This window comes from Mchenga conophoros, linkage group LG6, assembly GCF_057382185.1.
Source record: "Mchenga conophoros isolate Kocher_MC1m ecotype Shallow Benthic linkage group LG6, M_conophoros_male_GT1.1, whole genome shotgun sequence".
Lineage (NCBI taxonomy): Eukaryota > Metazoa > Chordata > Actinopteri > Cichliformes > Cichlidae > Mchenga > Mchenga conophoros.
This window is the reverse complement of record NC_140531.1, coordinates 18,949,193-18,964,268: the sequence shown is the minus strand read 5'-3', so window position 1 is coordinate 18,964,268 and position 15,076 is coordinate 18,949,193. Positions and strand designations below refer to the sequence as shown.

Sequence of the window (15,076 nt, the reverse complement as noted above, 5' to 3'; positions counted from 1 at the left end):
TAAAATGGTAGTGACTGCAGACATGATGGGTCTGTGTTGGTATTATGTGGGTGGAAATGTGTTCTACATGTTCTTTGTTATGGCATGTGGGTGAACTTGTAACAGCCCTGAACAAATACAAGAATTGCTGGACCTTAAAAATCATACACAGATTTATTTGAAGTATGTCCATCCACATCTTTAGTTAGATACACTGCATAGATTCTGGGATGTTATCTCACAGGTTGTATAACATGCTGGGCCAACTTGGCATAATTATATTTTTGTTATAAGGCCTTTATCATTTTATGTTTATGTTATTGAATCTTTTTAACAAGCTTAAAAATGTTGATTGTTGATTAAATGCTATAGTCTTACCTCACTTAAAACCACATTATCAACTATTTTGAGTTTTCAATTTGTCTAAAGCAGCTAACCCTTAGTTGGTCCTTAGCAGAATACCACCAACACCAACTGCAAAGTCTCACCCACACATCCTTTTTGCACGTGCTTCAACACAGCATTTCTCAGTGCAGTTAATAATATACTATTTTCAGAAGAAATGTGTATATTATGTTTCTTGGATCTGTTGTATTATTGTGTACAATAAATACTTGTATAATAAATAGCATGTAGTTTAAAATATTTAGACTTATAACTGAAAAACAAATGGGTAAAGAGTAAAAGTAATGAAAAGACCTCTACTGTAGACCTGTCATCTCTTCACAGAGGTTGTTGGGGCTCTGGATACCCAAAAGATTGCGATGGTGTCATGCGGTCGGGGGCATTCGATGGCAGTGAATGAACAGGGTCAACTGTTTGCCTGGGGAGCTGGTGATGGGGGACAGCTGGGACTGGGGACCACAGAGACGACTGTTCGAATTCCCAGGTGCCCGTGTAGTTTATAGGAAGAAGGGTTTAGCCTGGCCACACAGAATTACACATGCCAGTAGGAAAACTTACAGTACTTACCAGCAGCCTAGCACCTACTTGTACAGCGTACATCTGGCCACTGCCACAGCTAAGTGTGTCCATAGAGCGTGCAGACGTAGACAGGTTTATCAGAGCCTATTTGAAAACTGTTAGTCACAGACTTCCTGTAAGTCTTTCACATGCAAATACTGGGAAAATGGGATTTTACTGTAATAAGTGGTTTGCAAAACGTTTTCTAGAATAAGCAATTAGTGCCCTGACAAACAATTTTATTTTTAATAGACAATTTACTGAAAGTTTATGAGGGGAAGAAAGCAGACAAAAGAGACTAAGACTAAATAGATATATCAGAAATATATTTATATCTATATGCTCACAAAATCATTATTAAAAAGAAAGAAAAACTACAGTGACATCTTCATTGTTAATCCATTGGTTACTCAGACTAACCTCAGTGTTATAGTGGAGGAGAAGAAGCCCCATGTAAACATATACTCAGCGAGATAGTTTAATAGTCAGTATTTTGTATGCAGCAGCCTTTCATAATTCAGTTCAACTTAGTTTTATTTATATAGCACCCAGTCACAACAATAGATGCCTCAAGACACTTTGTATTGTAAGAGAAAGACCCTACAGTAATACAGTGAAAATCCCAATAATCAGATCACCCCCTATGAGCAAGCGCTTTTGTGACAGTGGGAAGGAAAAACTCCCTTTTAACAGGAAGAAACCTCAGGCAGAGGCAGGTTCAGGGAGGGGCGGCCATCTGGCTCGACCAGTTGGGGGTAAGGGAAGGATGACATGAGAAAGACACATTGTGGAAGAGCGCAAGAAATTATTAATAACTAATGATTTAATGAAGATTAGTGTAAAAACACATGGTAAGAGAAAAAAAACACTCAGTACATCACGGAAGCCTCCAGCCGACTAGGCCTATTGCAGCATGACTAAGGGAGGATTCAGGATCACTGGATCAAGCCCTAACTATAAGTTTGATTAAAAAGCAAAGTTTTAAGCCTAATCTGAAAAGGAAAGTGGGTGTCTGTCTCCAAAATCCAAACTAGAAGCTGGTTCCACAAAAGAGGGGCCTGAAAGCTGAAGGCTCTTCCTCCCATTCTACTTTTAACTACTCTAGGAATTAAAAGTAAGCCTGCAGTCTGAGAGCAAAGTGCTCTATTGTGGTGATGCGGTACTATGAGGTCTTTAACATAAAATGGGACCCGATTATTATGGATTTAAAAGGGAGCCAGTGAAGAGAAGCCAGTATGGGTGAAATATGCTCTTTCTAGTCCCTGTCAGTACTCATGACAAAAACTCACTGAAAAGCTGGAAGCTTTTCAGTGAGTTTTTAGGAGATCAATAATTACCATACTGCATCGTAGAAGTAATAAATACTAGTTTTTCAGTATCAATCTGAGAAAGAGATTGCACGAAAGGAAGAAAGCAGTTCTTATATATTTGCTTAGTGTGTGCATTGAAAAACATCCTGGTCAAAATGACTCCAAGGTTCCTCACAGTGTTACTGGAGGCCAAGGTAATCCCATTTAGAGTAAGCATATAGTAACATATTTCTAAGATTTTTTTTTTTAGGGCCACGTATGCTAACCTTAGTTTGTAGCGGAATTTAGGAATTATAGGTCATCCAGGTCTTTGTCTTTCAGAGATTCCTGCAGTTTCACTAAGTTGTGTGTGTTTTCTGGCTTCATGGATAGATAAAGTTGGGCATCATCTGCATAGGAGTGAAAATATATGTTTTGCCTAAGGCAGGGGTGTCCAACTCCAGTCCTGCGGCTTTTAGATCCATCCCTACTCCAACACAGCTGAATCAAATGATTGGATTACCCCTTCAGCATGCCATCAAGTTTGGCAAAGGCCTGGTAACAAGTCATTCATTTGGTTCAGGTGTGTCGGAAGAAGGAGCGCGACAGTAGCTCTCGAGGACTGGATTTCAACACCCCTCGCCTAAGGGAAGCATGTATAATATAAACAGAACTGGTTCTAGTGTGGAACCTTGTAGAACTCCATAATTCACCTTTGTGTGTAAAGAGGACTCCCAATTAACATGAACAAATTGAAGTGTTATAATTTTACGAAGTTTGTCTGAATTAGATCTCTCTTGTAAATGAGATGTTGAGTCTCAATGGGGCTACCTGTATAAATAAAAGTTAAATAGCAAGTAAAAAGTCTATTAGATAGATGTGAGTCGAACCACCTTGAATAGCTACAGCATGCTCTAATCGCTGTAATTAAATTATGGTCATCGAACCTCATTGCACCGAAGTTTAGAAGAAGCACAGACAGGAATCTACCATCAGTGGCCATAAGAAAACCATCTGTAACCTACACTAAAGCTGTCTCTGCAATCTGATGCATTCTAAAACCTGACTGAAACTTTTAAAATAAACAATTTCTTTGCAGATGATTAGTTAGCTGTTTTACAACTACTCTTTCAAGACTTTTTGAAAAAGGCAGGTTAGGAAGGTTGTGATTGGCCTATAATCAGCTAAGACAATAGACATCAGGTTTGACATTATTTGGAATTCCCAGCCTTTTCATGCATCATCTACTTAAACAAGAAATGTTTTAAATGTGTATTTTTTAGCTTGATAAACAAATGTTTTTGTTTCTTTTTAAATTTATCCTAGGTTGGTCAAAAGACTGTGTGACCATCGCATCTCTCAAGTAATGTGTGGGAATCAGCACTGCATCGCACTTTCTAGAGGTGTGAAAGACAATTTCTTTATAACACCTCATCACTGTTCACGATCTGAATGTTGGATCCCAACTGTGTCCAATCGAGCTGAAATGTATGGCATCAGAAAACCCTCATAAATTCTTAAATTTTAGCTCATCTATCCGCTCGTCCACAGTTCACTAGAAGCGTTAAGCCTTAACAGTATTGGTCAGATCTGAGTGAAACTTGCACATGGTCAAGGCTGTTTTACGAGCAATCACCAGGCAGTAATGATGGAGAACAAGTGTGTGTGTTTATCAATGTAACAACAAAGTGTCAACCATCAGCATCAAGGTTAGCATGACTAGGACTCAAGACATAATATTTTCATTAAAATATGTGATTGCAAAGGGAGGAGAGCATAGTTTGAGAAAATGCAATGGTTTTGCATTATGGGAGATTTTAAATTGACTGTTTTTTGTCCAAAGAAATGTGATCAGATGTTGAACCACAGCTTCTTGGGGCTAAACACACATAGCTTCATGTATTAATACTAACAGGATAATGGGGTCTGTGATTTATCTGTCAGCCTGAAAAGTTGTGTATTTATTTATGTTTGGTGTAAGCTTTGACTTGATTTAAGTTTGGCTATAAATGAAAACATTTGGTGTTGTTGATGTTTTGGCAATATGTAGGTCTGAGCCACACCCTGTAACAGCTCTAAATATAGCCACTCTATAAAACAGACATCTGCCCTGTATTTTGTGTTCATTATTGGTGTTGATGTGAGGTAAAGTTCATGATGTGCGTTTTTCCTCTCAGATGGCCAGCTGTTCACATGGGGCCAGAACACCAGCGGGCAGCTCGGGTTGGGGAAAGGAGAGCCCAGCAAGCTGTTCCCTCATCCTCTAAAGTCTCTGGCAGGAATTCCTTTGGCACAAATAACGGCAGGAGGAGACCACAGTTTTGCCCTCTCATTGTCTGGAGCTGTATTTGGCTGGGGCAAAAACAGAGCTGGACAACTGGGCCTTAATGATAAACAAGGTAATAATCACCTGGTTAGAAAGAACAGCGACTGTTATATGATATAATGCAGAGTGTAGAGCTTCATGCAAATTATATAAATCTTTACGTAATATTGTGTCTCACATTTTTATCAATTTATTCGCGCTTGGAAAAAAAAAAAGGTTTTCACAGTACTCCACATGGTGTTGTGAAAAACTAAGTACACCTGTACTCTTTTGATAATATTTTAGAGGTTAAGTAACAGCTAGGTACTATTAATAATTAATAATGACTGTCAAGTGTGAGTACCGCTATCAAAGCAGACGTTTTGGCACTTTCTGATCTGAAGCATTCACGTCTTAACACAATGCCACAATCTTCCCTGGAAAGGACGTCTCAGCAAATTCAAACTGAGCAATACATAGAGAAACTGCAAAAAACCCAGCAGCTACATTTCAGACTCTAGAGGCCTCTATTAGCAGGTAATTGTAAAGTTCATGATGGTACAAATAGAAAAAATCTGAACAAGTGTGGCTTATTTGTAGGGGTGGGGGGGGGAAAATCGATACTGTGTAGTATTGTGATATTTTGTTTGCTAATAATGTATCGATACAGGGACAGCAGAAATCGATATTTTGTTACAAAAAAAGTTTTTGTGGACTGGAACATGCTCTGACTTCAGAGCATGTTGATCCTTTTTCTGAGCAAGAATCCTGACATTCCTTCACTGTCCAAATGTGTGTAACTTTTTTTTTTGGCCGCAATAAACATGACAGTTTACTTATTTTAATTTAAGACATGTTTTATTTTAATTAAGTTTAAAACTTTTTTATTTAATGTAAAATTATATTTTGTTTTAATTTACTTTCAAATTCTTCAGTTGCTGAAGGGGCTGCATAGTTTTCATAAATTTCAAAGTTCAGAATAGCTATAATTGTACCAGATGGTTGCATTCAGTTAAGTTGGACTAGACTGTAATACAAACCGTTCAGTTTGTCAACAATAAAACTGACTGAAATGAGAGACTGAGTGTGAGACTTTGATATTAGATAAAATAAATATTGATAAAGTTTACCTTTATGTACAGAATCTGAATATCGCAAAATATTTTTAAAAAATTGCAATAATATCGTATCGTGCGTTAAGTATTGTGATAATATCGTATCGTGTGTTTAACAGTGTGGACTTGCTCGTGTGTTGTCGCCTTCCACAGATCGTGCCGTCCCATGCCACATCAAATTTTTGAGATCTCAGAAAGTTGTTTACATCAGCTGTGGAGATGAACATACAGCAGCCTTGACAAAGGTATGATTTATGTTTAACTGTGTTGTACATGCTTTACATATGGATGTTTAATTTTGGCCATTTCTAGTAACAGATATTATGCAACCAGATATTATAAAGTCTTGTTTTGTTAGGTCGTTCTTGTTTAGCTGCCATAAAAATTGGTGCAAGAGATTTATATTATTTTACACAACACTCTGTTAATACAGAGTTAAAAACTGAGTCTTATTCCAACCACACGGTCTAACCCCATCTTATCTTAATCTACCACCTAACGTGTGCCATAAGTGTTTTAGTGCAAGACTATGCATAAAGTTTCCCTCTTAAATGGAAAAAAGCACGGAAAAGGTCAGTGTGTTTACTCTTCCTGGCAGGATGGCGGCTTGTTTACGTTTGGTGATGGCTCGTGGGGTCAGCTGGGTCACGGCTCCACCAATAGTGAGCTTTTACCTAGACGAGTGCTGGAGCTCATGGGCACCGAGGTGTCCCAAATCACCTGTGGCAGGTACTGTCTCTGATAAACCTACAGAGGGCTTTTGTTGGTTATACCCATACGATCTCATGGAACCAAGTAAAACAACACTGGAGTAAAGTCTATGTTTATGAAGCTTAAACTTTTTTTTGACTCTCAAAAAGCCGCAGTTTTAACTCTCTTGTATGGTGTGTGTTTTTTTTGTTTATTTTGTTTTAGTATTTTCTCCACACCTGATGGGAAAGGAATACTGAAAAGACTTATAGAAAGTTACCTTGTCCCTTAAATGTTAATAGCTTTGATTGTTTTGCTTCCAGCCACAGACATTTGTTGCATCTTTTTTTTTTGCTCAGTTATTTCTTTTATCCTCTTGACCGTTAGAACAAAACTTCTCTTTGAGAATCCAAATTAAAAAAAAATATAAACATTAGTAATAATTAAAAAATATCTGCTGCAAAAACAACTGATCTAAACTGAACATGTTAGATCAGAGAGCTGTAAGGTACCTTTGATAATGTTAACTGCATATCTAATGCTGTAAATGTGTAACTATCAAAGTGGTAAATTTACTTTTTTGAGTTTCTTCATTTCGTGGTTTTTCCTTTTGCCAGGCACCACACGTTGGCGTTCGTGCCTTCCTCTGGCGTGGTATATGCGTTTGGTTGTAACAGCCATGGCCAGCTGGGAACAGGAATACTGGGGGATGCCAGAAGCCCATTTCCTGTCAAGGCCAGTTTCCTGACTGGAAAATTCCATAGAAGAGGTAAGCAGAGGACTTGCCGATCAGTCCCTATATGCTTGTGACCGAATGCCTTTTTAAAAGTGCCTCATTCCCACTTCTCACGTTTGTTAGACATGTTTCCTGTTTGTGCCTTTACTGGTAACTGCAGTGGAAATCCAGGCAGGCAGCTGTGAATGTTACAGTTTTATTTGGCCTAACCATTATGGTCCTGGGAACCTTGTTTCCGATTTTTTCCTTGAAGACAATGGAGAACTTTGAGAGAATTTACAATTTACGAAGTCTTAAAACAGAAAGAACAGACTGATAACGATACAGTGGGCTTTGTTAGTGTCCAGCTAGACTCTGCTGCTTCACTGTCTTGCGGAGGTATTTCTGATTTGGCTCCAGTTGCTGTTGCCAAAACAACCAAGAGGATAGTTGGTATTCAGCCAAAACAGCTTGTATTTGCACAGCAGTGTCTTCTGTTGGATTTACCAGAAATCATCCTGCAATCTGCTTGTAATGTAGGCTAGGGGGTGTGAGTCACAGCAGAGATTTAAAATATATATATATATTGTAAGGAGACTGCAAGAACACAATTTATTCTGCCATGTATATCAAATTGAAATAGCACAAAGAAGAGCTTTTGAGCCAAATGCTTTATGATTGCTTTATGCTTCCACAGTGTATTATTCTTTATCCTTCATTACTGTGTATCATCTTTTTTCTCAAGGTGAGGAATCTTTACAGACACATGCAGTTTAAAGTGATTTAAAGTGTGAAATATATATATTTTATTCCCTGTTATTATGTTCAGTGTCTATCTCTTTTTTATGTTTCTTAATTAGAATCAAAACAGTATACCGTGACCAAAATCATCTGTGGAGGAGACCATAGCTTCTTATTGTACTCTAGTGAGCAGGTATGTGATTTCATAAAGATTAATACTAAAATATCACATTTTTTAAAATTAAAAATATATACTTACTTCCAGTTTTACCATTGTTATTGTTTGTTTGAATTTTCATGAATTACATAAATGCTTTGTTATTTATTTTCATGTTAAAAATATAGAGAAATGTGAAACTGAAAATCAAAGATGTACTCTAAAAACCATCAGGAATTAAAAAATGATTAACCGTATGTGACACACATATGCTTCTTAGTTTCCTGCAGCACGCTGTATAATTCTAAGCAATCACATCCAAAAACTCCAAGCAATCATGTCTGTGTTACTTAGGTTTAGTGTTTCACCACAGGGTGGCGTTAATGTCTCAGCTTTAACCAGTTCAGTTGATGGAACTCTGTATTTGGAGCCTTTATCTGGTTAAAAAAATGTAACTTTCAAGCAAACTGTCAGGAACGTAGGCTGATAAAGATGTAAAGCGCTTAGCCAAAACATTTCCATCTCAGGCGTGGCCTCTTTATTTTGTCGACGCAACCCAGATCAAACTTTCCCACACAGACTGCAAAGGACCAAAGCAAAGTCTTCCGTGTTTGTAACAGTGGTGTTATGTGTTCTCTGTCTTCCCCTCTACAGACCTCTGTCCCCTCGGAAGACTTCAGAGTGATTAATATTGGCAAAAGTCTCTCACCAATCAATTATGAAAGTTTGAATTCGTTGAGGCTGAAACTGATGTACAACACAGACTCTAGCATCACAAAGTAAGCCAACGATAAAAGGGTATTGTGTCAGATATTTTAGATTATAAGATAGAATGTAGACTCATATATAATTGGTTTACACAAATACACACAGAGCTTAATTCACTTTAATCACTGGAAAGTCTCCCCCGTTACATTTTCATTGTAATGTGTGTTTCGTTTACAGTGACGTCATAGTTCAGCTGTCGTCGACGGCGTGCTGGAATGCCAGCTTCTTGGACCAAAGGTGCATAGACCTCACCTGCATCAATATGAGAAATACACAAATAGTGCAGTCAGGACTTGTTTTATATTGGAGCACGGTTGCATGTATTAATGCAAAAACCTTCAGTGGAAGACAAAACACCACTGAGCTTACATTTTTCTAAGAGCTTTTCTAAAAGCTTACAGTGCTAAGAGTATTAGTGAATCTACATAGACAAGATATTTTTTCTTTAGAAAAGGTACTTCATATAAATTAGATTTTGCTACTTTTACTTAAGTCAGACTTTTAATTTTATTTTCACCTTTAAGAAAAAGAAGACAGTGTTGACCTTGAGGAGGAAACATTTAACAGTTAATAAGATATAGCACCAAAATGCGAAGTGTAAAGAAGAGCTGAAATAATTAATTAAGAGGTGATAAAAATGTTTAAGTTCCCACCTTAATAGTGCAGGATTTAGTCAGTATTTGCCAAACAAAACTTGGATGCATGCATACCATCTGGATGACAAGTTATGACCAGATATTTTATTCTTCGTTCTCCGTCACTGTCTGTGTTATTATTAGAAGAAGTGTTTGATTTCTGCAGGTTGAAAATGTGACAATGATTTATGTTAGACAGGCACGACATATTTAAAATAGTTAGTACAATTATGTGCTGCACGTGTGCTACGTCTGTATCGCTACTGTGCTGAGCCAAAAATAGCACATGCTCAGGATATTTGGCCTTGGTTCAGGCAGGTGACAGATGGCACAAACTGCAGTCGCGCTCGACATCAAAATTGCAGTTTTTCCACTGAATGCTGCCACAGAAACTCTCCCAGTATTTTAGGACAAAAAAGGGCACCACAGTCCCCAACAAAGGTTTAAAAAAAAAAAAGGAAACAAGAAGGATCTGTTAGCGTTTTATTAGTACAGATTCATCACAGAGTAACTTCTTAAGCCCTTCAGGTGTGTGCCATAAATGAAGGAAACGCATGCCGTGTGATCAACTCACAAAGATGTACTTTCTCTGTCAAATACCCTCAAATCAATGCATATCATCTTATCCAGCTGATTGTCAGGCCTGGGAAAGATGCTATCTGTTTGGTTAGCGAGATCTGTGCGAGTCCATCAACCTGTGTGTTGACATCATGATGTATGTAGGACAAACTAATCAGCAGATACTTATCGCGTCCTGGGAATGAGTTGTAGAGGTCACCGGGTTGGAAAAAAAGGCCTCACAGACACATGCGTGAAAAATGAATCTTTCAAAAACTGAAATGCCACAGGAGGTAAAACAAATAGTAACATCCATCATAAAGTAAGTAAGTAGTGCATATGAAATACAGGAGGACAGACTTGTACTAATTGTCTGACTAAATGGAAATAAATGTTAGTTTCTGCCTTAGTTAATAACATGAAAACCTTCCCAAAAATGTAGCCATAAAAACTGTATTTGTATCTCCTTTTATTAGGTACAGCTGTGGGATTTGCTGCAGTTGTTCAGAGCACATCCATGCACAGGAAGTATTAGCATCACAGTTGGGACCCAAAACTGCTCAGATGGTGCTTTAAGCTCAGAGAGTTCTCTGAATTTAATGGGTCATTGCTGTGACTCAGTAGTTTTGTAGCACAAACCGCTGCACCATCTGCAGCACTGTTTGCTCTTTGACAAACAGTCTCCACAGGATCACGTCTAATCTGACTGAGTGGTAAATGGTAAATGGCCTGCATTTGTATAGCGCTTTACTCAGTCCCTAAGGACCCCAAAGCGCTTTACACTACAGTCATTCACCCATTCACACAATTGCAATGGCAAGCTACGTTGTAGCCACAGCTGCCCTGGGGCGCACTGACAGAGGCGAGGCTGCTGGACACTGGCGCCACCAGGCCCTCTGACCACCACCAGTAGGCAAACACGGGGTTAGTATCTTGCCCAAGGATATTTGGCATGCAGCCAGGAGGCAGCCTGGGATCGAACCACCGACCTTCTGATTAGTGGCTGACCTGCTCTGCCACCTGAGCTACAGTGCTGTAAATAGTTGCCATTAGGGATCAGTCCACTGTGTCAGTCAGTATTTGTCTTGTTGTGCTTATAGGGAAGGAAGATGGCATTTACAGATAGCTAAATCTTTAATGCTCAGTGTCAGTGATATGTTGAGGGTTGTTTAAGGCGAAGCAGCGAGTGTGTTTATCAACTGGTTCTCACTCTCGTCATCTCCCAGGCAGAAGAAGAGATCTGCTTAGGGATAGACGTAAATACATTTAGGCTGCATGTATACTTAACCATTGCTTATATTGCAGTGAGTATTATCACACCTACCTAAAGGTGACTCACAGCTGACTTGCTGGATGACAGCTTGGAGTAGACCTGTGTTTAATCCAAAGCAACTTTCCATCAAAGCTTTATCACGAATTCCCTGAATATGAGCTCTGTTTTTTATCCTTTGCTGAGATCTCACTTATATCTTTCTTTATCTGCTTTCTCTCAGTGATGATACCCATTTCAAAACCAACCCAAAGATCCCAGGCATCGATCTCAACTCTGTCAGAATGCTGTTTGAGACTCTGAGCAAACCAGCTTTCTCTGAACTCATGGAGCAGGTACTGCTTCTAACCTCCAAACCCAGTTTACTGTATGTCTCTAAGGACACATGGTGCATGTGTTTGATAATGGCTCCTGTTGTTGTCTGACTTTCTTTATCTGACCAGAAGCATGAATAATAATGTGTATGTGTTAGTCCCCATAGGGAAATAGTTCCTCTGCATTTAACCCATTCACCCAGTGAAGCAGTGGGCAGCCACCAATGCAGCGCCCGGGGAGCAGTGTGTAGGGACGGTACCTTGCTCAGGGGTACCTCAGGGTAGCCGTTCAGTGGAGTTGAACCCCCGACCTTCCGATCATGGGGCCACCACTCTACCTACTGAGCTATCCCTTGTATACTAAAGAAAATAGCATACATGTTTTGGTTTACTCTAATCACCTAATCAATTACCTTTTAAGCTATTACACATAAAGTGGATTCATAAGCAATGAATGTAATGTAACTGTCACCAGACAAAGCTGGTGAGAGCTGTGAAAGATTTAGTGTCAAACAGTTAATCTCAGGAATTGAAGGAGTTCTGCGTGAATCCTAATGAACCCCTGTGCCTCTGGCTGTAGATGTTGCTGCTGAAAATCAGCTGCTCACTCCAAATTAAAACCTCATTGTTTGTATGTAGGTCACCAACGTCTAAATCCATAGTGATTTTCATAGAAATTGGTATCAATGAATGTGATAGAAAGTGATTTTTGTCTGAAACGCTTTGTGTTTTGGCTCCTTAATGATGCAGGTTTAATACATGCAGGGTTTGCTTTGTAACCATTCATTTGGTGGAATAAAAAAAGAAAAAAAAAAGAAAATCCATGTTTTGAAAGTACATCAAGTTCTGCCACAGATCCATGGCACAAAATGGAGAACTGGTTGACGACTCCTAACATTGGCGCACTAATGTTATGTTTGGGACTGAAGTGGCCTCAGTCTGATTGATGCAGGCTGAGGCCTCTTTCCCCAACCACTAAATAACCTCTTGCAAAATTTAGCAACTGACGTTTTATCGCTGCTGCCTCATTCATCCAGCTTGTTTGGAAATATAAAAATATCCCATCACATTCAGCTTTTTTTTTTTTTTTTTTTTTTTTTTTTTTTTTAAAACAGTAAAACCCTAATAATTCTCTGACTGCATTTTGTCTCTAACATGAATCTTCTTTCTCTGAGCAGTGTAACTAAACAGAGGGTGTAATGTCTGCATCCTCTCTCTCTTGTTTAGGCCACCAAGAGTTTTGAGAGCCTGCTGATCCCTCAGCTGCCACGCTCCCCTCCTGATGTCGAGGCCATGAGGATCTACCTCATATTGTCAGAGTACCCGGCCCTGCAGGACTCCAAAAACTACATCCGCCTCACTATACCCCTAGCAATGGCTATTCTGCGGCTAGATGCCAACCCCAGCAAAGTATTGGGTATTACATTTGCACGACCACACTGAATACAGTTTTTCATTCAGATTTGACTTTGGGAGATAACTGAGAACTGTGAAGCTCAGCAACTCTGTGCTATGTCCCACCATGTTAAGCTTACGCTGATGTTTAGAATATATCGGTATCCTCGTCCATATCTGTGCTACGTGTGCTTCGTCAGCAACAGATAAAAAAACACCACCCGGACAACAATATTTTCACAGCATCTTCAAACATTAGAGCCTGGCTCATATGGGCTAGCAGGAGGGACTATGCGCTTACCTGCTGCTCTCTGGCAGGTAGCTCCATGCCCTCTTGGGTTTTAATTGCACCTTAGAACACATATGCATCAACACTACAATGAGCGGGTGGAGGGAGGTGTGGAGTCTTCTCTCACCCCCGTTCTCTGCGGCCTGCTGGAGCGGGGGGGCTAGGAGGAGTTGGCCGTCCGACTGCGGTCTGGAGTGTGGGGCCTCCCTGCTGCTGCGGAGTCGGGGCGGTCTGCCTCTCCCCACCGCAGGGGAAAGGGTAACACCACCTGGGTCTGGGTGCAGTTCCCCCCTCCAGGGGCAAGGGTACCTAGACCCGGTTCGTAGAGTACGCTTGGGGAGTGTGATCGTGTGTACAGCGTCTCTTTATGTCTGTCTCCACGTTGGTTGAGTGTGGAGTAAGTGCATATGAGAGCATGAGGGTGGGAATGGATGTTTGTGTCTGTGTGTGCCTGTATGTCTGTGTCTATATGTCAGGTTGGGTGTCAGGCGCCACCTCTCTGGGGACATCTCAGGCCCTCCAAGGTTTGGAGGCCTATCTCCACCCACCACCACTTCCCCTGCCAGTGGCGGACTCCCTCAGGTGTCGGTGTGTTGGTGGTTCTTTGTGTCTGGGGGTGGGCGTCCGGGTACACACCGGCTCACTCCTTGGCGGCCGCTTATCGGGGCCTGGAGCCTGGGGCTCGCTCGGGCCACTTCGGAGGTGGGGTGCCCCCGGCCTCTCGGCCTGGGGCTCAGTCACTCAGGCACAGCTGGCTGCCGGCGGAGCTCAGGGCGCGTCACTGCAACTCCCCCTGGCTTCTGCTCCGCGGCTGCTGAGTGAGCCCTCATCTGGGACTCTCCTCAGCTCTTACTGGGACAGTGGCGCGGCTGCCTCTCTGTTGGTCTTCCATGGTCTCTTGTGTTCTGGGGGCCTCTGGATGTCTGGAGTTTTGATCTCCTCCATACCTGCTTCATACCCTGGAGGACGGGGCTGTGGCCCCCCCACACTCCCTAGCAGATCATTACATGGAGAAACCTTTGGAATACAAGCATGCTGATCCACACAGGTATGCACACAGGTGTACACACGGGTATTCACAGACGCGGACTACAGCTTTCTTGGCTGCTGCCTCAAAGCACATTGTGCGCTGTCTATCTTGCGTGCTGCACAATATCGTTTATTATTTAGTATCTACTGATATTTACTGCTAGCTAGTTTATTGTGATGGTGCTGTTTTTTTTATTATGTTGCTCTTTGTTGTCTGCTTTCTCTTCTGTTTTTTTTCTCCATACAGGTGACCCAGGTGTTTTGCTTTTTATTTTTTTTTTATTTTTTTCTTTCTTCCCCCCCTTCTCACCGTCTCTTCTCCCCTTTGGTTTTCTTTCTCTCCCTCTCTTTCTTTCATTCTTTCTCCCTGTCCTATCCCCCAGTCATGTCTGTCCCGTTTGTAACAACTGAAAATAAAATAAATTCATAATTATAATAAAGGTCAATCAAATGGACCAATATGGCAAGGCCATGATGATCCACTTGGTAAAATAAATCCGCTTGGCATCTTTCTTGGCCTTAAGACAACAATTCTGATGGCTAAAGATCCAAACGGGACACAAAAAAAGAAAAAAAAAAAAGAGCCTGGCTCATATGGATTTTTGAACTCACTACTGATATTTGAGGAAAACTAGGGGTTTTAACAGAGGTAAAGGTCAGTTACTAGCCCGTCTGCTAGTTTAGTCTTCACTCTGTGGCCACATGAATCAGTTTAATAATAATAATGTTTGTTTTTTTTCTTGGTGGGTCCTGAAAATTACTTTCGTGCATTTATTTTAAATATTTGGATGATATTTCATAAAATGTTGTTGACACTTTCAAAGATATTCATAGTGCTGCTGCAATAATACAGACGAGTGACAA

At 40.4% G+C, this 15,076-nt stretch overlaps 1 protein-coding gene across 4 annotated transcripts in view; it reads left to right on the top strand.

The window, feature by feature from the left end:
* The window catches only part of herc3 (HECT and RLD domain containing E3 ubiquitin protein ligase 3), a 38,919-nt gene that overhangs the window by 4,252 nt on the left and 19,591 nt on the right, over positions 1–15,076 (top strand). For 2 of the 4 annotated variants that reach the window (XM_085276617.1, XM_085276616.1), the window contains exons 3-13: positions 709–868; positions 3,558–3,634; positions 4,409–4,630; positions 5,805–5,896; positions 6,250–6,380; positions 6,959–7,110; positions 7,917–7,990; positions 8,609–8,733; positions 8,900–8,959; positions 11,409–11,520; positions 12,727–12,916. In XM_085276617.1, coding sequence (XP_085132743.1) covers positions 709–868; positions 3,558–3,634; positions 4,409–4,630; positions 5,805–5,896; positions 6,250–6,380; positions 6,959–7,110; positions 7,917–7,990; positions 8,609–8,733; positions 8,900–8,959; positions 11,409–11,520; positions 12,727–12,916 — 1,395 coding nt within the window. The remainder of the gene's footprint in view (positions 1–708; positions 869–3,557; positions 3,635–4,408; positions 4,631–5,804; positions 5,897–6,249; positions 6,381–6,958; positions 7,111–7,916; positions 7,991–8,608; positions 8,734–8,899; positions 8,960–11,408; positions 11,521–12,726; positions 12,917–15,076) is intronic. The other 2 variants (XM_085276619.1, XM_085276618.1) reach the window with 2 other exon arrangements.